Source organism: Leucoraja erinacea, chromosome 1 (genome assembly GCF_028641065.1).
Source record: "Leucoraja erinacea ecotype New England chromosome 1, Leri_hhj_1, whole genome shotgun sequence".
In the NCBI taxonomy this organism is placed as follows: domain Eukaryota; kingdom Metazoa; phylum Chordata; class Chondrichthyes; order Rajiformes; family Rajidae; genus Leucoraja; species Leucoraja erinaceus.
In genome coordinates, this window is record NC_073377.1 from 122,548,188 (window position 1) to 122,574,383 (window position 26,196).

The window sequence follows — 26,196 nt, forward strand, 5'->3', positions numbered from 1 at the left end:
TTTCCAGACGTTGTCTCTACCTCCAACCTCCCTCCCTCCACCTGGCTCCATCTGCCCATCATCTCCCCCCTCCCCGGTTTCCTCCTATCTCCTGCCAGTCCCGTTTTTACCGTTCCTTCTGACCTCTTTATCTTGGTTGTCTCCCTTGTGCACCATCAATTGCAATGCAGGCTGGCCACTCCAAATGGTGCCTATCCCTTTGACCCTATAGATGCTGCTTGACCTGCTGAGTTCCTCCTGCAGTTTGTTTCGTGCTTTGCTATATGCAATTACATTGGAAGGAGTCGGCACACACTGCTGCGAAAAAAAGCTGCCCCAAATAAGCAACAAATTACGCAATTCTGATGGTTTTTGTAGTTTGTGCTCTTGTCCTGGAGTAGCGATGTCTTCATGTAGGCTGTGATTGAACCCCTCAATGAGCTGCCAACCTAGAAATTAAAATGAGTAGATCTTTGTTTCTGTGTTTCTATGTTTCTATGTTTCAAGGGCGGCACAGTGGTGCAGCGGTGAAGCTATTGCCTTACAGCGTCAGAGACCCCCCGGATTCGATCCTGATTACAGGTGCTTCTCTGTACGGAGTTTGTACGATCTTTAAGCATGACCTGTGTGGGTTTTCTCCAATATCTTCAGTTACCTCCCACACTCCAAAGACGTACAGATTTGCATACAGATTGGCTGGGCATAAATGTTAAAAAAAATATCTCTAGTGTGTGTAGGGCAGTGTAAATGTGTGCGGGGATCACTGGTCAGTGCGGACTTGGTGGACCGAGGGCCTGTTACCACGCAGTATCTCTAAACTAAACTAAACTAATAAATATTTATTCATCTGAAATAAAGATTGGATTATGGATATGAGGTTAAGTTAGGAAATGAAGTAGCGAGGGGAAAACATTTAAAGTTGAGGCAGCCAATACAAAGCTTATCGAGACAGACTGGCATCTGATCTCTCGCATGTTCAGCGCTTCTACCCGGCAGGTAGGTATGATATGAAGACGCTGACCTGCTAAAGACATTGCCTGCAATTCTCCTACACGCCGCCAGCAAGGATGATTAAGCCCATTACTTTCACAAGAGAATGTGTAAAAGGAGACATCTGATCACCGATATCGATACTATATTGATTAATCACTACACGGTGGTGCAGCGGTAGAGTTGCTGCCTTACAGCGCTTGCAACACCAGAGACCCAGGTTCGATCCCGACTACGGGTGCTGTCTGTTCGGAGTTTGTACCGGAACCGGCGTGGTAAATGTAAAAATTGTCCCTAGTGGGCGTAGGATGGTGTTAATGTGCGGGGATCGCTGGTCGGCGCGGACCCGGTGGGCCGAGGGGCCTATTTCCGCGCTGTATCTCTAAACTAAACTAAACTATATTGATTGTGAAGATTGAAACAGCACTTCCTATATTGAGGCAGAGAGTCTTTGATAGCAACTCACCTCTGGCTCTGTTTAGCTGTAGATGTTCGATATTAGCAGTTGTGATAAAACAGAAAAGACAGGAAACATTCAAAAAGTCGGGCAGAATCCTCAGAATGAGAATCAGAGATAACATTTCAAGTCAAAGACTCCTTCACCAGAACTGGGAAAGTGTGATGGTTTTATGTCGCAGAGAGAGTGAGGGAGGAATGGGTGGGGTAAAAAGAATAATTCTATTTTCCTATCCATGAACCTGTCCAAATGTCTTTCAGACATTGTAAATGTACCTGGCTCCACCACTTCCTCTGCAACTGTACAGCTTCAAAACAAGCTGGACCACGGATTGCCAGACCATAGAATGCCAGAAACCTGTACTTCCAATTTCATAAATTCATAAGTGATAGGAGCAGAATTAGGCCAATCGGCCCATCAAGTCTACTCTGCCATTCAATCATGGCTGATATACGTATCTTTCCTTCTCGACCCCATTCTCCTGCTTTCACCCCATAACCCCTGACACCCGTACTAATCAAGAATTTATCTCTGCCTTAAAAATATCCATTGACAGCTTCCACAGCCTTCTGTGGCAATGAATTCCACAGATTCACCACCCTGTGACTAAAGAAATTCCTCCTCCTCATCTCCTTCCTAAAGGAATGTCCTTATATTCTGTGGCTATGACCTCTGGTTCTATACTGTCCCACTAGTGGAAACATCGTCATCTACTCCATATGAATTGCTACCACACATTTTACTCTTCATTATTTTCACCTACATGTAGTCCCATCAGAAGATTCACTTCCAGGAGCCTTTTCAAACTTTCTTTAATTTATAACCTACTCTTACTCCAGCTAAACGGTGCTCTATGCTGATAAAATGTTTGAATTCTATGCCTGGACAATTGGAATGACTATTCATAGTATTGCCATCTGAGGGAGGGATAAATCCTAAATTGGACTAGCAAGCTCCTTTAAGGTGCATCCTCCTGGTTTTCTGTAATGTCACCAAAACAAAAGTGAGGTGCTGCCTGAAAGCGCCAAAGTCCTGAGTTCAATCCTGGCTCTGGGTGTTATCTGTACAGAGCTTATACATTCTCCCTGTGACTGGTGCTCCGGTTTCCTTCCACATTCCAAAGATGTGCAGGTTTGTAGGTTCATTGGACAATGTAAATCGTTTTTTGGCACAGACTCAGTGGGCCAAAGGGCCTGTTTCCACACTGTAACTCCATACTAAAGTAAACAAAAAAAAGTGTGACATGATTGGATTTCAAAGTAATTAAAATGTTTAAGAAGGAACTGCAGATGCTGGAAAATCGAAGGTAGACAAAAGTGCTGGAGAAACTCAGCGGGTGTGGCAGCATCTATGGAGTGAAGGAAATAGGCAACGTTTCGGGCCAAAACCGTTTTGTCTACCTTGGATTTCAAAGTAATGTGGATTCCAGGACTTTGTATATGATTCATGTGTTCAGCTTAATAAACTGAATGTGCCCAGGCATTCAGCTCATTATAGGTGGAAAGGTAACGGGTTGGAGGTTTAGCAATGTCCTGTAGTTATATTAATGCTGTACTGCAGGCCACCTCGTTTAACAGGAGTTTATTGAGGAATTCTAAATCACTGCTCGTTAGTAGAAAAACAACTGAGTTGTAGGCAAATAAATGCATCTGTTTGTTTCACTGTAAATAGAGCTGCACATCCCTGAGGTTTTGTGCATTCAGTTTAGTTTGCGTGACTTTTTCCATTCTTGGCAGTGCATGTGCTCACTGACAGATTCACATTTAGCAGTGGTTGGGTGACTTGGCAGATAAAGTGAAACAAGTGAATTGGATGAAAGATTAGTTCTGGATGAGAGATGACCCACAAAATATCCTAGCTTGCAAAATCACATGTAACAACCTGTCAATGTCCTCAGTGTTATGTCAGTTTAGTTTATTGTCATGTGTACCGAGGTACAGTGAAAAGCTTTTGTTTGTGTGCTAACCATTGTATAAACAATACATGATTACAATCGAGCCATTTACATGATGAGGGAATAATGTTTAGTGCAAGGTAAAGCCAATAAAGTCTGATCAAAGATAGTGTGAGGGTCACAGAATTTTCAGGTAAATTACTTCTCTCTCCTGATTTACCCAGGTCCTCTCAGGCATCCTTTACTTTCCATTCCCTTTCCCCCCCCCCCCCCCCCCCCCCCCCCCCCAATTCCAGTTTCTTTCCCCTCCTCTTTCTGCCCTTCATCCATCCCTCCCCTAATTATCCCCATCATCACCATCCTAATCATCAATAGTGTTTTATTTTTGATGTTTAATGTTTTATGTGTCATTCCTAACTGCCACTGCATGGCATGTTGTCACTTGCGGATGGAGCACCAAGGCAAATTCCTTGTATGTGAATACTTGGCCAATAAACTTATTCATTCATTATTCATTCATTCTTTCTCATCCACCCACCATCTCTCCCTCCGGTTCCACATTTCACTCCCCCATCTTCCTTTCTAACCAAATTCCATCATCTGCCGCCTTTGTTGTTCGCCACTTATCATCCCCAGCCATTGTGGCTTTCTCCATCCTTCTTTCCCCCGCTTGACTCATCCCCCAATTAAACACTCCTTACCTGCATCCACCTATATCACTTGCCAGTTCTTGCCCCACTCCTCCCCCTCACATTTTTCTCCCAGCTATCTCTCCTCTACTCCAGTCTTGAAGAAAGGTCCTGACCCAAAACAACATCTGTCTATTTCCCTCCACAGATGCTGCCTGACATGCCGAGTTCCTCCAGCAGTTTGCTTTTTAGATAATCTGCCAGTTTTCTTCATTCGCTGAGTTAAATTAAAAAATATGGCAACATAAAGCCTGGATAACGAGGTTGGGTCAATGTTTTCAAAATTGTTATTATGATGTGGCAGCAAGTAGTCCTGAGGCCATTCAGAGTTAACCACACAAGGATTAGAACGGAGTCGCGTGTAGAGTAGAATGGGCTGGGGCAGGCAGGTATGGCCCCAAGGGGCATGAATCATCTGGTTGGATTTTTATAAAAGTACAAATCATTCTGCTGATTATCTGGGCCAGCCCATGTACATTGGTTCATTGGTTACTCACTGAATTCTATCCGCTGATTACCCACCATTGGTGATCACTGAGCTGTGTCGACTGGTGTCAGCAACACAACTTGTCTTTTGGTTTGGCCGTTAATATAGTGAAATATCCCAAGGAGCTTCATAGCAAGAGTTTCAACAGTACTTACACTGTCACATCAAGGAATGTATCAAAAATCAAGCAAAGGCACGATCATAGTCATCGAGAGCCATCGAGTCGTACTGTTTAGATTAGTTTAGTTTAGCGTCACGTGTACCGAGGCTCAGTGAAAGGTAGCAAGCAGACGGAAAGGCAAATCCACGGACGGATTTGAAAACAAGAATGAGGATTTATAATTGGTTTATCAGGGGCTCATATGGGTCAGGTTAATGGGTGAACACTACTTGAGAAAGCTAGGACAGTAGTAGTTTTTGCTGATGAAAATGAAATATAGAAGGCAGGCCAGGAATGCATGGAGCAGGCCAGAGCACACTGGTTGTTCAATGAATGTTAAACACTGGTTTGTCACCAATCTACATTAGTTGGCTAGCAAGTCGTAGAGTAGTGCAGCATGGAAACAGGCCATTCAGCCCAACTTATCTAAGCCGACCAAGAATCCCCATTTAAACTAGTCCCATTTGCCTATATTTGGTCTTATCCCTCTAAGACTTTCTTATCCATGTACGTGTGAAAGTGTTTTTAAACACTGTTTAGTACCTGCATCAACTACCTCCTCTCGCAACTCTTTCTATATACGTACCGCTCTGAATGAAAAGGTTGCGGGTCAGGTTCGTATTAAACCTTGTCCCTCTCACCTCAACATAAACCTCTTGTTTTTGATTTCCCTTCCCTGAGTAAAAGATCTGTGCTTCCACCCATAGTTCTTCCCATCATGAGTGTTGTACACTGCTTGTTCAATACATTGTACACACTGTGTAGGAAAAAACTGCAGATGCTGGTTTAAATCGAAGGTAGACATAAAACGCTGGAGTAACTCCATGGGACAGGCAGCATCTTTGAAGAGAAGGAATGGGTGACGTTTCGGGTCGAGACCCTTCCTCAGACCGAAGCTGCCTGGCCCGCTGAGTTACTCCAGCATTTTGTGTCTGCATTGTACACACTGATTTCTCACTGAATGGTGTACAGTGAACACTTACTGAAATGGGTACAATGGTTGGTAGACAATTGAATAGTGCTCTCTTTTTAATTCTACAGTCCTATTGCAATGAGGCATATTTGTGATTTCAGAAAATGATTCACGTTTCCACAATCTGGAAGAAAACTGTAGAAATCAGTTGCACTACACATTTCAGATATTCAGAATATCACTGATGTAGGATGAAACATCACAACATTCTAAAGCATTGGTAAATGCCAATAGATTGAACCATATTAGATTGAGCTAAAATCCTGCTCCCAACATTTAGGGGATAGCACAAAACTGAATACTGTTTTTAAAGGATGTGTTCTATAGTGCAGAATAATCTTCAATATAATATATATCCTTCAATATATCTTCAATACCATACAAAATCCTAAAGAAAGGTTTTGATTCATAACATCACCTATTCCTTTTCTCCAGTGATCGAAAGGATTGAAAATTCCTTTTCTCCATCTGCATCTGCCTGGCCTGTTGAGTTACTCCAGCTTTTTGTGTCTATCTTTGGTGTAAACCAGCATCTGCAGTTCCTTCCTAACAGAGAAGTGTTCCTTTTATCGGAATTGATTGAAAAGATTAGAGCCTTTCAATTCAAGTCATCCGGTCTTGTTACTCTAACTGTCTTAAATGTTTACAGATATATATTCACATGCCTACTATTTTATAATCATGTCTGAGCAAGCTAGCTCTCATGTGGACCGGCTCTTCATGGATAAATTGCCCAAACTAGTAGCTTGCCAATTGGTTGCTACCGTAAACACACAGAACAACTGCACCCTTCCTGCCTGTGTAAGGAAGGAGGCTCCAAGTACTGAATTAGTGATGCTGAAACGATATGGCAGCTGTCTCTGCCTTGCACCAGTTCCTCTGGCTCCCTGCTCAGTGGTTCCGGTGGATTATTCTTCTCAATGCGCAACATTAGAAATAGGGGGAGCGTTAGTGCAAAAAAAGCAGATGGACTTTGGATTGGGGCCAAAAATTAGAAGGTCATAAGGAATAGGAGTAGAATTAGACTATTTGGCCCATCAAGTCTACTCCCCCATTCCATCATGGCTAATCTATCTCTCCCTCCCAACCCTATTCTCCTGCCTTCTCCCCATAACCTCTAATACCTATACTAATCAAGAATCTATCTCTCTGCCTTTAACATATCCACTGACTTGGCCTCTACAGCCTTCTGTGGCAAAGAATTCCACAGATTCACCACCCTCTAAACTGACTAAAGATATTTCTCCTCATCTCCTTACTAAAAGAACGTTTTTTTAATTCTGAGGCTATGGCCTGTAGTTCTAGACTCTCCCACTAATTGAAATATCCTCTCCACATCCACTCTATCCAAGCTTTTCACTATTCTTTGCCTAATTTAAGAATTAGGCATATCAAAGAGAAGCCTAATTTGTTTTATTAATGAATCTCAAAGTTTGCTGACTATTGTGGATATTTATTATACCACTGGTGTTGCGATCTTCACATTCCCAGGAATTAATTTATGCAATGATAATTTGAATCAGCAAATCGGAGTAATGGGTGGAATGACAGAGGTGGAATAAGATACGATCAGGAGTATAAACAAATGCTGGTGTAATTCAGCGGGTCAGGCAGCATATCTGGAGAACATGGTTAGGTGACATTTTGGGTCGGGACCGTTCTGTGTGGAGAAGGATCCCGACCTGAAACCCGTCTGAAGATTGGTCCCGATCCGAAATCTCACCTATCCATGTTCTCCACAGATGCTGCTGGACCCGCTGAATTATTCTAGCACTTTGTGTCTACTTTGTAAATCAGCATCTGCAGTTCCTTGTTTCTATATAAGGTCAGGAGGGTTTTTTGGATGAGCTCAACTGCATGCCAAACAGAAAAATAACATAAACTGCTGTAGTTGCTAGAAATTTCAAATACGCTGAATAGAAATACACCATGGGTCCAGCAGCATCAATGGAGTGAGAAACAGAGTTAATGGTTCAAGTGGATGACCATTCATCAGTTTAGTTTAGTTTAGTTTAGTTTAGGTTTAGGTTTAGTTTAGTTTAGTTTAGTTTAGTTTAGTTTAGTTTAGTTTACTTTAGTTTAGTTTAGTTTAGTTTAGAGATACAGTGCAGAAACAGGTACTTTGGCCACCGAGTCTGGGTCGGGACCTTTCTTAGACTCTGTACATACTTGTTTCCACATTCTAGCTAGTTATGCATCTGTGTTGCTGCACTTATTTGGCGATTGTTTCAGGAAATAGTTTGGATGTAAAAGTTGTTTCAGCCCTTCTACACATCCGACAAGAACATTGCTTTGGATGTTACCCTCTTCATAAATTTAGCGACGGAACATTCTTAGCAGATGGGGATGCGTGGATCAATGTGAAATGTAACAGCTGTCATAATCAAATCTCTCAGCGATCCACGGGAATCCAGATTCCCTGCAGACATCTCCAATTCTCTCATAATGAGAGGATATTTGGCAAAAGTTCAGGGGCTTCCTTCCCAATGGCTCTGTCACTCCGTTAATAAGAAGAATGATTGACTGTACTCCGTTAATAAGAAGAATGATTGACTGTAATAGAGGCTCCTGCAGAGGCATTCAATCGACAGTTTTTATAAAGATCTCGTTAGCCATTGCTTTATGAGATTGTAAATTCTACCACCTACATCTCTACCCAGGTCCATGCTGAGCAAGAAGAAATTTAGGGGATTTTGAATCAAAAGCCTTTTTAACTTGGTCCTAACTTCCAGCTTTCCACAGTGAATAGCTGCATTTGCTTGACTGTGCAATGGTGCTGTTTCCGGAGCTTAGGGTTTTTTTGTTTGCTGATGGAAGTGGAATTATTTAGCTTCTGTTCCAGTTCACCCCTAGATTGTATTGGTCTAGTTAAGTTTAGTTTAGTTTAGTTTAGTTTAGAGATACAGCGTGAAAACTGGCCCTTCGGCAAATATAGTCCGCGCCGGCCAGCGATCCCCAAACACCAGCATTATTCGACACACTAAGGAAAATTTACAATTTTTACCCGAAGCCAATTAACCTACAAACCTGTATGTCGTTGGAGTGTGGGAGAAAATTGGAGCACCCGGCCAAAACACCCACTCAGTCACAGGGAGAACTTCCAAACTTTGTACAGGCTGCACCCTTAGTCAGGATCGAACCCAGATCTATGTCGCCGTAAAGCAGCAATTCTACCCATGTGCCACCGTGCCACACAACCATCAACATTGCAGAGCGTGGCAAATACATAGACCGCTGTGGAACCAGCACAATAAAGTGAGCTGGACACACAAGACACTGCAGATGCTGGAATCATTATGAAGAAAACAAAAGGAACTCAGTGAGTGAAGCAGCATCTGTGGTGGGAATAGACAGATGATGATTGGGGTCGAGACTCTTCTTCAGACTGACAGAGCAGAGGGGAGAAAGCTAGAAAAGAGCGATGCGGATGGAGCAAAGCCTGGTAAGTAATAGGTGGATACAGGAGAGGCGGAAGGATGGACAGATGGGTGGAGTAAGTGATAAAGACTAGAGGTGAAAAGGAAACAGATTATTGCAGGATAGGGAGAAGAGAAATTAAGAGCCAGAGGTGGGAGGTGTGGGTTTTCACACTTTTATACCTTTTGCCAATGGGAGAGGGGAGAAGATGGAGTGGCCAGGGTGTGACTCGTCCTTGACTACGCTGCTGGCCTTGTTCAGGCAGCGTGAGATACAAATGGAGTCAATGGAAGGGAGGTTGGTTTGTGTGATGGTCTGGGCTGCGTCCACAATTCTCTGCAATTTCCTGCAGTCTTGGATGGAGCTGTTCCCAAACCAAACTGTGATGCATCCAGATAAAATGTTTTCCACGGTGCATCTGCAAAAGTTAATGAGAGTATTTGGGGACATGCTGAACTTCCTAAACCTTCTCAGGAAGTAGAGGCGTTGGTGTGCTTTCTTGGGCGTTGCTTCAATATGGGTTTGCCAGGAGAAATTGCTGGTGATATTTAATAATAATAATAATAATAATAATAATGTTTATTTATATAGCACTTTTCACCAAAACCAGTATTTGAACCAAAGTGCTTTACAGAGATTGATTAAATTAATTGAACAGATCAAATGTCAATATATCCATACAAAACAAAAAAGAGAAAAAAGAAAAAAGACACAAAACAGTACACTATAGAAATCAACATGAAACGTCCCCCCACAGCAGAATTTACTCCTAGGAATTTGAGGCTTTCAACCATCTCTACTTTGGCGCCGTAAATGCAAACTGGGGTATGTGTACAGTACCGCTTGTCTTCCTGAAGTAGATCACCATCTCCTTTGTCTTGCTGGCATTGAGAGAAAGGTTGTTGTCTCGACATCAGGACACGAGGTTCTGAATCTCCTTCCTGCACTCCGTCTCATCATTATTTGATTTCCGGCCCACAATGGCGGTGTCGTCTGCGAATTTGTAAATTGAATTAGATTTATACATGGCTGCACAGTCGTGGGTGTACAAGGAGTAAAGAAGGGGGCTGAGAACACATCCTTGCGGACGACCAGTGTTGAGGGTTATCGTAGAGGATGATTTGTCCCCTATCCTCACCGATTGGTGGCCTGCTGAACAGGAAGTCAATGATCCAGTTGCAGAGATGAGTGCTGACTCCAGGTCCCGCGAGTTTGGACTCAGGGATGGGAGACGAGTGCACAGAGCAGGAGAAAGAAACACAGTTACTAGGATGATGGGTGAAATGTGTGCGCACTGGACGAGTTGGGATGAGGCAGAGGAAAGGGAGGAGTGTAACTTGAAATTAGAGAATTCAATGTTCAAACTGTAAGTGTATGCTACAAAGTGGAATATGAGGTGTTGTTCTTCCAGTTTGAATGTGGTCTCACTCTCACAATGGAGGAGGCTAAGGACAAAAAGGATGGTATGGGAATGGGAGAGGGTGCAACCTGGAGTACCAGCAGGCCTTGACAGCAAAATGGTCACCTAGTCTAAGGTTTATCCCTTTGGTGTCAAAAGCAAATTTGGTGGGAGCACATGCAGAACTACAGGCCACAGAGGAAGCACTGGTGAAGGCTAGGGCCACATCAGCAGGGGTGGTGGGGGAGTGACACTTTTCTGAAGAAAAATAACATCTTGGATGTACCTGAACATAAAGCATTTTGGGAGCAGATGCAATAGAGACAGAGATATTGAGAACAAGTGATGGCATCCTTGCAAGAAACAGGGTGGGAGGAAGTGTGGTCAAAGTAGCTGTCAGAGCTGGTAGGCTTGTAGTCGACGTCAGTCGATAGTCTGTCTCTTGCGATGAATACAGAGAGATCAATAAAGGGGAGAGAGGTGTCAGGGTTAGCACACGTGAATTTGAAGGCAGGATCTTAAGCTGGGTCTTGGACAGATCAAAGGCAGAGAATTCCCAGCAGAGGGAGCCCTGCTCTTGGCCCTCTGCCCATTGACTCTGAAGCCCTGGAGAGCGATCTTCCCTGCAGCTCTCATCTGTTTTAACACACAGCACAAGCCTGTTTCCGCTGCACTCCTCCCAAATGCTAAAACTGTATTTGTGGAAACAGCTGCAAGCAAAGGTTGTCCCATTTCCAACACTGTGCATTGTTTGTGATCGAAACAGTCTTATCCTAAGAGACAACGCTACATTATGTAGGAGGTCTGTTCACAGTATTGGCTTGTTGTGACTACATGGATGTTTTGTTGGTGATCTTTAGACACACCACCTATTTTTATTCATTCACTGGCAGTATCAACATTTGCTGTCCATCCTTAACTGCACTGAAGGGAGGATCTCTAAAGTCTATAATATTGGTGATTCTGTAGTTACATATGGGTAGAAATGACATATTTTCATCAATGAATGAAACAGTTTAAACAACATTGTAATAGTGTCATGACTACTCCACTGGGACAGTTTAAAACAAATACTTGAATTTAAACTTCCCAGCAGCAGTGAAGGGATTGGAGCCGAGAACTCTGGTTACCAGACCATTTATTTAACCATGAAGTTACCGTACCTGTTATTTGACAATCTCATCTCTTATTACAGAATTGTTTAGTTACCCTGATGAAACATGCATTCCTAAGTTTGTTCTGATCCTTCGACTTTCCCTTAGCAGTGCAAAGTTGACTTTAACCCACCCCACTCAACAAAAAAGGGTTGTCAACCTCTACATAGTGGTAGCACTGGCTACCATCTATCTATATACTTTTAAAACTCTGTGTGTGTGTGGGTGTATGGCATTTTGCCTTTGATTCGTTACTCCGCGAAAACCAGACGCAAAAACACCGCCATTTTTACCATTTTGCTAGCGATTTTACTTTTCCATTCGCACATCCACTCCTTGGTCAATTATTTCCCCAGACTTTGAGTAAAATTGATCACAAAACTCAAACAAAACTCAATTTTTTTAAATCTGAACGTCTCTTACCAGCTGCCGACATCACAATGCCCACATGCCGACCAATCCAGGCCCACCTGCCTCTAGTATGCCTCCAAGTACGTTGGTGCCACGCCTCCCGCTGCTGGACTCCGACACGCGCCCACCTGCCCGCTCACTCCAAACTCCCCCCCCCTCCCCACTCCACCTTTCTCCCCCATCCTCCCCCCCTTCACCCCCACTCGCTCTCTACTAACCCCCAGACAGCGCAGAATGCCAGCTGTTGCCAGAACCGCAGCCGCAGTTTTTCCGGTGCAATATTTAGTTTTCAGCTTCTGGCAACAAATGGTGACAAAGCAATCAAAGGTGAAAATGACGGTGAACCAGACAGAACAGTCTGTAGCTGCAAACCTCAGTACTTCGTAAAGACGCAATGGTCCTTCCTATAGTTCACCCTGCTGATGCTCACAGTCTCCGGTGGGGCCGCTTTCACAGACTTAACCGTGAGCGGCCCCAGCGTTTAGCCCGCGTTCTGGGAACTCGGCATCTGATGGGGACGAGGAGGCTTCTAGAGGGAAGTTAGGGACAACTTACAATCCAGGAGCAGAGTGGCTCCGTTAATGGATTCATTCCACAGTGAGTTCAGTTCAGTAACAATTCCCCCCTCTCCTCCCCCCCCCCTCTCCCTCTATCCCCCCCCTCTTTCCCCCACCCACTTCTCCCCACCCTTTCCCCCCCTTCTCCCAACCCCTCTCCCCCCTCACCCCTTTGCTCCTCCCATCCATACCCCACTCTCACCCCCCTCCCCCTCTCCTCCTCTCCTCCCCCCTCCCCCTCTCACCCCCCCCCCCCACCTCTCACCCTTCCTTCCCCCCGCCTCTCTCCCCACCTCTCCCCCTCCCTTCCCACCTTTCCACTCCTCCCCTCCACCCCCCTCTCCCTCTGTCTCTTGCCCCTCTCTCTGTCTCTGCCCCTCTCTCTGTCTCTGCCCCTCTCGCTGTCTCTGCCCCTTCTCTTTCTGCCCTCACACTCTACCCCCCCTCCCTCTAGAGGTGCCTGCGAGTTGGGGGCTATGCGTCAGTAGATAAGGCCGTTATGGGGAAAAAGGAGCAAATTAATAATATTGATATAATATCAAGGGGGTAGTTAGCGTGTGTGACGCCACATGCTTCCCCCCCTCCCCACAATCTGCACTTGGTCTAGTATACTTTTGGAACTCTGTGTGTGTGTGCGTGTGTGTGTGCGTGCGTGTGTGTGTGTGTGTGTGTGTGTGTGTGTGTGTGTGTGTGTGTGTGTGTGTGTGTGTGTGTGTGTGTGTGTGTGTGTGTGTGTGCGTGTGTGTGTGTGTGTGTGTGTGTGTGTGGGGGGGGGGGGGGGTGTATGGGTATCATTTTTGCCTTTTGAACCATATCTCCTCGAAAACCAGACGCCAAAACAAAGATATTTTTACATATTTCAGTAAAGATTTTTCCTTGTGATTTTAGAAATCCACTCCTCTGTACATTATTTTCCCGACTTTTTAATTAAAATTGTTGACAAATCTGACCTTTTTTTTAAATCTGACCGCTGCCCAGCTGCTGACGTTAAAATAACAGTGACATTTTTACATCTTCTGGTAGAAATTTTCCTTATGATTTCAAAAATCCAATCCTCTATCAATTTGGTCAATTATTTCCGGAATATTTACTAAACTCTATCACCAAACTAACATTTAAAAAATATATAACGGTTGCCCAGCTGCTGACCTCACAATGCCCTTGCACGTGGCCCAGCGCGCTCATGCCCCCCCCCCCCCCCCCCCTCCCCCACCCCCCCACCGTTCTTCAAAATGCACAGAAAGAACAAGCATTCTGAAGATCGGGAGGTCACCGGAGGTCCCAGCAGGTCCCAGCAGGTCACAGCAGGTCACAGCCGGTCACCGGCTTGTGTCTGAACCCTCTCCTCTCTCTCTCTCTCCTCTCTCTCTCTCTCTCTCTCTCTCCCTCTCCCCCTCTCTCCCCTCTCTCTCCCTCTCTCTCTCTCCCTCCCTCTATCTCTCCCCTCTCTCTCTCTCTCTCCCCCCCTCTCTCTCCCCCCCCTCTCTCTCTCTCTCTCCCCCTTCTTTCTTTTCCCCCCTCCAGCCCCTCCCCCCCACTCCCTCCCCTAAACCCCTCCCCCTCCCTTCCTCCCCCTCCCTTCCTCCCCCTCCCTTCCTCCCCCCCTTCCCCCCCCCCCCTCTCAGCTCCCCCCTTCTCTCCACCCCTCTCTCCTCCCCTCTCTCTGTATCCTCCCCACTCTCTCTCCCCTCTTCCCCCAACTTCGCCACCTCACCCACCCTCCCTCTCCTCCTCCCCTCCACCCCCCTCTGTCTCTTGCCCCTCTCTCTCTGCTCTGCCCCTTCTCTCTCTGCCCTCACTCTCTACCCCCCCCCCCCCACTCTAGACGCGTCTGCGAGTTGGGGGCTATGCGTCAGTGGCTAGGGCGGTTATGGGGTAAAAGGAGCAAATTAATAATATTAATATCAAGGGGGGTAGTTAGTGTGTGTGTGGGGGAGGCATATTTTCTTGGATTATTGTCATATGTACACATAGGGTGAGGTACAGATAATTTCTAAATTATCACAGGCAAATACACTCAGACAACACAATAAACGAAGGTTATACATACATTATATACAAATTACACAAGACAATGAAAAGGAAAAAAAACTGAAACACGATAGAAGTTCATAAACATAAATAGAAACAAGTTGATGGTTATTCAAGAGGTGATCCATAATGTTCCGTTACTGAGTTAGAATTAGGCTTTTGCAGGTTGGTCAAAAAATCTTATGATCGTAGGAAAGAAGGTGTTGCTGAACCTGGTCGGGTGAGATTTCAGGCCTCTCTACTTCCTGGCTGATGGCAGCAGTGAGAAGATGTATGGACTGGACAGTGGGAATGCTTCATGACAGATGTCAGCCAGGACTTGTCTTCTGAGATGTTAACACCTAGGTATTGAAAGCTACAATCTCTCCGCTGCTGACACACCAATGAGATTTGGCAGGTTACACAAAAAAGCTGGAGAAACTCAGCGGGTGCAGCAGCATCTATGGAGCGAAGGAAATAGGCAACGTTTCGGGCCGAAACCCTTGGTTTCGGCCCGAAACGTTGCCTATTTCCTTCGCTCCATAGATGCTGCTGCACCCGCTGAGTTTCTCCAGCTTTTTTGTGTAACCTTCGATTCTCCAGCATCTGCAGTTCCCTCTTAAACAATGAGATTTGGCACCTGGTCTCCCAGCTGCCCCTGTCAGATCAGAGCGCAGGAACGGAACAAGACCATGTCCGGGCACATGGCGAGTGTAGCTCAAAGCAGATGCTGACATCTCTTCCTTTTCCTGATGTTGCGTCCAGTCCATACGGTGGATGGAGAAACCTTTGGGCTGGAATGCCACATACAGAGAGATGGGGGTGAGCCATGTCTCGGTGAAACTTCGTCATGTCTCACTCTTGTTCTCCAATGACTGTACATTGGCCAACTGCAATATAGTAGTCTTGGTAACATAGAAACATAGAAACATAGAAATTAGGTGCAGGAGGAGGCCATTCGGCACTTCGAGCCTGCACCGCCATTCAATATGATCATGGCTGATCATCCAACTCAGCATCCCGTACCTGCCTTCTCGCCATACCCCCTGATCCCCTTAGCCACAAGGGCCACATCTAACTCCCTCTTAAATATAGCCAATGAACTGGCCTCAACTACCCTCTGTGGCAGAGAGTTCCAGAGATTCACCACTCTCTGTGTGAAAAAAGTTCTTCTCATCTCGGTTTTAAAGGATTTCCCCCTTATCCTTAAGCTGTGACCCCTTGTCCTGGACTTCCCTAAACATCGGGAACAATCTTCCTGCATCTAGCCTGTCCAACCCCTTAAGAATTTTGTAAGTTTCTATAAGTTATTATAAGTCTATAAGAATTTTGTAAGTTTCCCCTCTCAATCTCCTAAATTCTAGAGAGTATAAACCAAGTCTATCCAGTCTTTCTTCATAAGACAGTCCTGACATCCCAGGAATCAGTCTGGTGAACCGTCTCTGCACTCCCTCTATGGCAATAATGTCCTTCCTCAGATTTGGAGACCAAAACTGTACGCAATACTCCAGGTGTGGTCTCACCAAGACCCTGTACAACTGCAGTAGAACCTCCCTGCTCCTATACTCAAATCCTTTTGCAATGAAAGCTAACATACCATTCGCTTTCTTTACTGCCTGCTGTACCTGCATGCCTACCTTCAATGACTGGTGTACCATGACACCCAGGTCTCGCTGCATCTCCCCCTTTCCCAATCGGCCACCATTTAGATAATAGTCTGCTTTCCCGTTTTTGCCACCAAAATTGGCAGGGGAGGTGGCATTCCCGGATGCTTCAGTCTTATCTGAAGGCCTCCCTGGTGACCATGTTTCCCAGCATAATATAGGCCTCCCCAATTGCCCAGATGCTGTACTTGCATTGCAAGGGGTTAGGTCCATCAAGTCTGTCAGGCAATCATATGCTCACTCATGAAAAAGCCCATTGCTTGCTACTTTAATTCTGGCTGCAGATTTCAGCTTTAAAAGGTCAAAACATGAGTATACAAGTATTCTCCTAAATACTGTCTGCAATATATCACCTTTCTCTGTTGCCATTTCGTAAAATAAAAATTTCATCAAGGAACACACAGTCGTGCAGCTGTTAGAGCTGCTGCCTCAACGAACCAGTGACCTGGGTTTGATCCAGACTTCGGGCGCTGTCTGTGTGGAGTTAGCACGTTCTCTCTGTGAGCATGTGGGTTTCCTCCGAGTGCTCTGATTCCTCTGATAATTGGCCTCTGTAAATTGCACCTAATGTTAGGCAATGGATGTGAAAGTGGGATAATTTAAAACTAATGTGAACAGGTGATCATTGGTTGGCATGGACTTGGTGGACCAAAGGGCCTGTTTCCATGCTGTATCTCTAAACTAAACAAAATGATTTTGTTGTTAATTAAAGTGTGGCACACTGCTTTGTGGAATTCACAGCTGATCTTACTTGATGCATATACAATTTATCAATTGCAATCCAGTCATCGAGGAAAATACAAGATGGAAGGGACGGTAATTACAATCACAGTGTCTGCACGCAATACTCGTCTTCCTCATGGGGCAATTAGATCTGGTAGATGCCACCGAAAATTTCTACATAGAAACCAATTATTCTGCTTTTGTTTCTGAAAAATAAATGTCTCTATTTTGCTCTCTCCCAGCTCCCGTAATCATCCTCTCCCCGAAGCCAGTCCTGAACGTGACTGGTGCCCAAGTGTACTTGGTCTGCGAAGTGAAAGCTGTTCCAACTCCCATTGTCACCTGGAGGAAGGTAGGACTCTAGCCAACTGCACGGTGACTGCTCAGTTTCTTAGGGAAGTTTGGTCATTTGAAGAAAGCAAACAATAATGATAGTTCACAAAGTGAACAATTTTCAGAATTGTTACGCAGCTAAAACATTTCCATAGAACTTTTTAGACCCATATAAACTGTTCTCTATTTTCTATTTTATAAAACCTAAATTATCAACATGACAGCAAAATCTGTATTCTACTTACCTTCTGATTAAAGAGCACTGACATAGATAGGAGCATTTTGATGTCAAAGCACACTCCATGAGCACCCCGTTCTGTATAATGGCAAGTCTATGAGATCCAGAAGCAATCAATTCACACTAGAAGTCACAGAGAAACATTCAGTTGACAACAGTAGACAACAGGGCAATACAACAGAGCAGCTGGTGGAGCTGCTGCTTCATGGTGCTGGAGACCCGGGTTCAATCCTGACCTCAAGTGCTGTCTGTGTGTGGAATTTGCACATTCTCAAGATACAAGATACAAGATACATTTAATTGTCATTTGGACCCCTTGAGGTCCAAACGAAATGCCGTTCTGCAGCCATACATTACAAACATATAGACCCAAGGCACAACATAATTTACATAAACATCCATCACATCGCTGTGATGGAAGGTCAAATAAACTTATCTCTCCACTGCACTCTCCCCCCCCCCCCATGTCAGAGTCAAAGTCAAAGCCCCCGGCTGGCGATGGCGATTGTCCCGCGGCCATTAAAGCCACGCCGGGTGATGCAAGGTCACACACCGGGTCTTGGTGTTAGAGCCCCCGGCGTGCGCTCGCAGAGTCCCGCGGCCATTCCAAGCCGCGCGGGGCAGTGATGTAGGCCCCGCTCCAGGAGCTCTTCAACCCCGCAACTCGGGCGGGGGAAGTCGCCGTTGCGAGAGCCCTGAAAAGCGGTCTCCCTCCAGGGACCCGCGGGCTCCCGGTGCCGCCGTCCACAGACCTGCCGTTGGAGCCTCCGACTCTCCGGTCGGGCCGCAGCAGCAGCAGCAGCAGCAGCAGCGCTCCTCCACCGCTCCACCCGCTCCGGACTCGGCCAGCCCCGTGACGGTGATGGTGAGTCGTAGCACCAGAGTCCCCGGTCTCTTCCTGTTGGAGGCCGCTCCTCGTTGCGGCCCCAACGACAACGGAAACCCGACGAGAAAAGGTCGGGTCTCCCGTGCACACACACCCCAACAAAAAATAACAAAAACTACATAAAAACACAGACAGAAAATAATAAAACGCGGACAGACTGCAGAGGCCGCTGCTGACCAGAGTCGCGCCGCCCACCGGATATGACCAAGTGGGTTTCTTCCACATGCTCCAGTTTCTTCCCACATCCCAAAGACAAGCGGGTTTGTAAGTTAATTGGCCTCTGTAAAATGCCCCCTAGTAGGTAGGAGATGAAAGAGAAAGTAAGATCATAGTGAATTCATGTTAATGGGATATCAAGGGTTGGTGTGGTCTCAGTGAGACTCAGTTTCCACACTTTCTCTCTAAACTAAACTAAACATTCAGCAACTAAATAGTAAGTAATGATGATCTCTTTAAAGAGCACAGATAGTGGTGAGGAGGAAAGGGTTTCTTCCCTGAAGCAGGATGCTTCATCTGTTTTAATGTCATACGCATGCCAGTAGCTGCATTGCTGAACTCCAATTTGATAGCACTGATCCTATCAAACTCTTCTGAAATGGGACCTGGCATGACTCATTCTGCACATGTGCGGATGCATATTGTATGCCAAACATGGTATTTATAAAACACAAACCACCCCACAATTTATCTTTATCCTCAAGTAGATTCTTTAGTCCTTTAGTCTTAATCCTCAAGGGTATCCGGGAGTATGGGGAGAAGGCCTTGAGAGGAAAGATAGATCAGCCATGATTGAATGGCAGAGTAGACTTGATGGGCCAAATTACCTACTTCTGCTCCTATAACTTATGAACATGGGTATAATAAAAGTGTACACTATCTACAGTACATTGTATGTCAAAAGTTCATAAGATGCAGATTCAGAATATTTATTTCATATACACCAAGGTGCAATGAGATTCCACGCTCACATGAAGTTCATAGAGTAAACAATATACGATAATGATAGATTATAACAATGAATACAGGGAATTAACAAGGGGGAGCAAAGAGAATAGGCCATGCAGCCTTTTCCACAGGCAGGAAACAGTCATATCAGGGAATAGTTCCCAGTATATTGGGGAATCAACGACTAAAGTCTTCGGAGAATCAAAGAGAAGGAATAGTCCTTGATTCTCTAATAGATTGTTATTATCATTAGTTATTGCATCATGATAGTCAAACTCAAAGTATAGGCAAGAAGATAATTGTTGGCAGTGACAATGCCTATCCTGTAACCAGATCCAAAATAAATGCCTGTTGTTAGTTGTAAATTATAATTTAATTCTTATTTTAATCTGAGATGCATTGCCTAGTGTGAACTGGTGCCATACTGTATATACTGTATAGACTGGTGTACAGCCTTCTGTTGGGTTATTACTGTACTTCACCATTATATTGGTCTGTATAATATTAGTATTTATTATATTGTTTATTGCTTCTTACCAATTCAGTTAATGTTCATCCAGTTAATATTTACACCTTGGCTGTGAGCAGGTCACAGAGTCACCCAAGGGGAGTAAAGCTTTTGGAAGAGTTGCCTGGAGATCGGGTGAATGTTGCAGTTCAGGTTCGTGGTGGACCATCCAAATACGAAAGCACTGGATGGGTTCTGGTAAGTCATGAGTTTGACATATGTAGAGATTAGATGCCACAGTGGGGCACACACACACACACTCACACACACTCACACAAACACACACACAGGCAATTGTAACTAATGCTTTTTTTTCCACAAAGGTTCATGTAGAACACGAGAAAGTGCATCAGGCACTAATGCATGGCAGAATTCCCCCACATGATATAGCAATGTTACAACATTTTGAGATTTTAAACATCAAGTCTGCAATTTATCCCATCAGATAAAGCATAAAAAGAAGTTTAATTTGACACCTAATTCACTTTCATATCTTCAGTATTAAAAACGTTATGGCCATTTTCATACTTGGAAATTAGCATCTTGTTCCCTATTGCTTTTCCATTGACTTAACACAAAAGCTGTGATCGAGGACAGTCAATTCAAAAGCCCATAACTTTCTTAAAAATTAAGAGAACTGAATGAAATGTTCAGTTATTATAGATTGAAGCATTCTGAAACAAATATAAAACATCTTACTTGGAGGATCTGAAATTAAAGCATACCTAATTGTAGCTGATTACAAAATTGACTATTGTGACGAAAATAGTAATAAACACCCAGACTGCCTGGAAAATTCAAAAATTTGATATTCTCAAGATCAGAACTTTAATAGAACTTTATGGAGAAGGTCAGTCGCTACCTGCTGCATTGGCATATCATAATCAGTAGCATCATCATACTCCTCAGATTGTAACCAATAAGCAACCAATGTACACCTTGTTTTTCCTCAACTTTTCAATTTTGGCATTGTAAACTACAGGTTTTTGCTCTTCAAACCACGCATGACATGCCTTTCTGCCCACTACTTTCCCATTAACAATGTCCTGTAGATTCCATTTCTTAAGAAAATTATTTTTTTTTTAAATAGCCTAAGTATCCAAATAACAAACTAATCCCATTCACACAAGAATTCACAATATAACATGATTTTTAAATCTCAATGTCATGAATTTATATGCCAGATGGAAGGAATTTAATGTTTAATTCCCATAAATTAATCCAGAAACATCCACTCAAAATATAATCAAAATTATTGTTTTTTGCACAATACATGTGACTCAAACTGTGAATATTTAGTTTAAAAATAATGATCATGGAGAGAATAACACAAAATATAGACAATTTAGACGGCTTATGACATTGTCCAAAAAAAACGAGGATTTAAATCATCTTGTGAGTGGGTTTTTCTGGAACGCGATCAATTGGAACGTTGCATTTGCAGTGAATTTGAACTCCATATCGGCAGGAAAAACACTGCTGGTTCGTATGGGGCCCAAATAACATTTTCGCAACGTAAAATTAGATTAAAGCCATCCCAAGAAACAAGATTATATGTAAAATAAACGACTTACCCATTGTTTTGTCCCATTCTTGTGATCCATCACGTTGTAGGCGTTGAGGGCGTTCGAAGTCACATTTTACTTTAATCCAATTATTAAATTATCCAGCTAATTTTTTTTAAAATATACCGGGAACGGAAGTTCGATTGATTTTTCTTCATCAGCTAGCAGCATGAGGAAATCAGCCTCCGACAGACAGTACAAACCCACCCCCCCCCTCCAAGGCGCCAAAGTCGCGCACATGGCCTGTGGCAGATCTGCAGTGCCGCTGAAGGTAGGTATTGTAACATCGCTACCAGATACAACAGTATTCTCAAGGGGAAGACAAATCAATAGAGGCATGGACTGGAGCACACTACCAGTTGTACTGTTCCTGCAGCCTTGGAGGACTGCATTAATCTTTTTCTCTGAGAGAAAGTCCCGCTTTTTATCTCGTACTTTATGCAGATTGTTTAGAAATTGAATTATTTTAAAGTTATCAAACGAAGGATTAGGGAATCCAAGGGAAAGTAAAATGTATACTCAAATCCTAGCTTTCCTGTCCTGCTTCAATATTGGCTAGATCTCTTCAAACTGGGGAAATTTATCTTCCATACATTAACATTTAATCAGAAAAGGAGGGATCTGATGCATTTATCAAAATAGGCCATTTAAGGTATAATTTATTTGGTAAAATAAGTGTATTTGAGATCCAGCCTTTCGGTTTATCTTTAAACTTGTTTTCTTTGTTAATATTAGTAGTATTATTTTTAATGAAAAATAATATCCAGTATTTCTGCTAATAAATGTCATGGCTAACAATGGTTTCATTCATGTGTAGACTGTACACAGTGCTCATGATGAATTGACTGTGACTCATTGAGAAGTCCCTGCATGTTTACAGTTTTATATCCATCCATTGTTGATTCCACATATTATATTTGTAACTTAAATACTTTTATTTCCAAATTCCTCCCTAACATTTAGATAAATCCACTGACAAAGGAAGATGAAGGTGTTTATCAATGTCATGCCAGCAATATCCTTGGTGAGGCACAGATTGAAGGCACAATCAAGATCATGGAGAAGGTCATGGTGACTAAAGGTGTGGTTAATATTTGGGAATATAATATCTGAGCAACAGCCTTGTGGGATATTATGTTCATTGGATCTGCTGAAAAGTAATGGGGCATGATTCACAAAAAAAATCATAAGCAGAATATTTCAATTAAAGCATTCAGAGATGGAGTTAACACCAACCAGTGCCATTATTAAAGATGTACTGTATTATTTATAATACTGTATATACTTATTCCACTGTATGGTTGTTTGTATGAATGCCTCTAGATCATGGAGTCAGAAGGATGGGATGTGGAGTCAAGAAGGCATGTTTTTGAGGGTTCTTCTTACATTGTATAGACTGGGGTTGGTGGGTTTTCCTGGCTTAATTGAAGGTCCCCACAGCCATCAGGCTATTAAACCTGGCTCGGACAACACTGTGATTATTAATAACCGATTATCTGTTATTTGCACTTTATCATTTTATTTATTCACGTGTGTATATATTTATATTATAGTATATGGACATTGATCTGTTTTGTATTAAATGCCTACTATGTTCTGTGTGCTGAAGCAAAGCAAGAATTTAATTGTCCTATCAGGGACACATGATAATAAACTCACTTGAACTTGAACTTGAACTTGAGGTCTATGCATTAAGTTTAGCATACACACAAGTAGACCATAGTCTTACTCTGGGAATAGTTATATTCTACCATCAGTATAATAAAATTTATGATAGGTCTGCGTTTGTACAAAGGTGACATATTTTAAATACCAATTGCAGTATGTTGTGATATTCTGCATAGTATTTCAAAGAAGATCCCTATTTGACAGCAGTAAAATACAAACCTTTTTTAGCATTGGCCCAAATCAACAGTAATACTTTTCACTTTTGTCCACAAATTCACTTGGACTCTCAATCTGACACCTCTCCCCCTTTCTTGTTCTCACTGTTCTCACAGGGGACCGACAATCGATTGACATCTACTGCAAACCTACCAACTCACACAGTTATCCAGACTACACTTCCTCTCACTATGCCTCTGACAAATTCACTATCCCCCACTCACAATTTCTCCGACTCCGCCACATCAGCTCCCAAGATGAAGCTTTCCATTCCAGGAGATCCGAGGTGTCCTCTTTCTTTAGTAAACATAGAAACATAGAAATTAGGTGCAGGAGTAGGCCATTCGGCCCTTCGAGCCTGCACCGCCATTCAATATGATCATGGCTGATCATCCAACTCAGTATCCCGTACCTGCCTTCTCTCCATACCCCCTGATCCCCTTAGCCACAAGGGCCACATCTAACTCCCTCTTAAATATAGCCAATGAACTGGCCTCAACTACCCTCTGTGGCAGAGAGTTCCAGAGATTCACCACTCTCTGTGTGAAAAAAGTTCTTCTCATCTCGGTTTTAAAGGATTTCCCCCTTATCCTTAAGCTGTGACCCCTTGTCCTGGACTTCCCTAACATCGGGAACAATCTTCCTGCATCTAGCCTGTCCAACCCCTTAAGAATTTTGTAAGTTTCTATAAGATCCCCTCTCAATCTCCTAAATTCTAGAGAGTATAAACCAAGTCTATCCAGTCTTTCTTCATAAGACAGTCCTGACATCCCAGGAATCAGTCTGGTGAACCTTCTCTGCACTCCCTCTATGGCAATAATGTCCTTAGTTTCCCTCCTGCTGTCATAGATGGCTCCCTCAGCCGTGGCCCCTCTGTGTCCCGCAGTTTTGTTCTTGCTTCCCCCTCCCCCAGATAGAACCACGATAGAGTTCCTCTGATCCTCATCTTTCGCTCCACCAGCCTCCATGTTCAACACATCATCCTCCGACATTTCTGTCACCTCCAGCGTGTTCTCCAGAGATGCTGCCTGACTGACTGAATTACTCCAACACTTTGTGTCCTTTTTTTGGGAAACCAGTATCTACAGTTCCTTATTTCTACTTAGTAAGGTTATGACGTCCCCATTGCATCAGATACCTAATATAATCTAGAAGCTGCCTTAATTTTTTAAGTTATGGTTTCCAATGTGTAATAACGAGTTTGATATTTTTTCCCTTCAGGTTTCTCACATTAAACCTATGCAACAATTTTTTTCTCTCTCACTTCCCTCTCCTTTACCATTGCTAAACTTGAAGATCTTCTCCCTGGAGCTATTTTTCTCTAACCATCTAGTTTCCTTCTTTTTATCTACTTTTGTTTCTCCAACTTTCATCCCAAATGCCGGTATTTCTGGTGCGGAAGTCCAAGATTAGTTGCAGGAAATAAAATAGAATCATAGAAATATGCATCACAGAAATGGACTCCTCAATAGAGTTGAGTGTTTTATTGTCATATGACCTGAATTTTTACTTACAGGATCAAAGTCCAAACTTCTATAACGTTCATAATCCAACCAATTATATATTTTGAAGCTGATCATGTCCCGTGGGATAGTGCACCTTTTATGGAGAAAGACAGGGAAGTGATAAATCAAAATATAATTGTTCATTTTCTCAGGAAGCCAGAAAGTAAGAAGATTGAAATATGAGATTTCTGGTAATATTACAAAGCATTTCTACTTCCAAAGGACCTAAATCAGTTAGCTCTTGGCAAAACAGAGACCTTGAAAACAATACTGTACTGAATTTTATATCTTCAACATTGTCTGGGAATTTTATTCTCCTGCCTGTTTCTTTAGAATGCAATTTAATTGGCGGTATGTCATTTCTTTCAGATAAGATAGAAGAGGAGCTTGAAAAGAAAGAAAATTAAATCATGGACTACTCCATGCTGATACTTCGGCGTTTTCAGAGTTAGACAAAGATGAAACTCATCAAACCGAATTGAAAATTATGTATTTTGTACCATTTTCTTCTACTTTTGTAAAGTTTTTATGATGATGTTAGTAGGTCCAGGATGAAATGACTGCCATTTGCGTAACCTGCACAGCATGCAATTGAAAATGCCTGAGGTGTTTGTAGAGAGGAGACGATTGGAGCTGCATATGTTTGAAGCTCATGGTGACTGTATGAACCGTGCAGACGGAATGCTGTACCGTAGCACCATAACAAGGATCATTCATGCTACGTTAATCTAAAATGTTTAATCCTTCAGCATAGCTCCTGGTACAATATTTAACTCTTAATCTCTATATTAGTTGTGTTGTCTTCAGTGCTAATAAATGAGTAGTCATTGAATAGATTTCTCTGCAGATTTGTGCTTTTATACTTTTTCACCTTCAACTTTATCGAACAGACCTGGCGGAACTTGTGCAGCTACCAGATTTCCATACGTAATTTTACCAGAAACAATTTTTCTGAATCTCTGGTCATTGCACAGCTCTGTTCATTGCTGGTGTAACTAATGTAGAATGGAGGTTTCCAACAGAAACTACAAAATGTAACAGCTGTTGTGTATTCTTTTACAAGGTGTTTTAATAAAGATCATTGTTACCTTTCAGAATTATTTTCTTCTATTTTAAATCTTATTTTTCAAATACATTTGGCTCCCACCTTCTCACCCATTTGAGGAAGTAATACAAAGGAAATCTTAGTGCTTTGCTGGTTTGGCAATTATCAATTCAGCATGTTTAGCCAAAAACATTTTCTCAAGTGTGGTTATACTTCATTTGAGTATAGGAGCAGGGAGGTTCTACTGCAGTTGTACAGGGTCTTGGTGAGACCACACCTGGAGTATTGCGTACAGTTTTGGTCTCCAAATCTGAGGAAGGACA

At 43.2% G+C, this 26,196-nt stretch overlaps 1 protein-coding gene across 1 annotated transcript in view; it reads left to right on the forward strand.

Moving 5' to 3' along the window:
* Positions 1-25,928, forward strand: part of LOC129701442 (insulin-like growth factor-binding protein-like 1) — a 42,672-nt gene extending 16,744 nt beyond the window's left edge. Inside the window, 5 exon segments of the mRNA XM_055642624.1 lie at positions 17,207-17,316; positions 19,955-19,972; positions 19,974-20,072; positions 22,403-22,520; positions 25,198-25,928. Coding sequence (XP_055498599.1) covers positions 17,207-17,316; positions 19,955-19,972; positions 19,974-20,072; positions 22,403-22,520; positions 25,198-25,235 — 383 coding nt within the window. The 3' untranslated portion in view covers positions 25,236-25,928.
* The last annotated feature ends 268 nt before the right edge of the window (positions 25,929-26,196 follow it).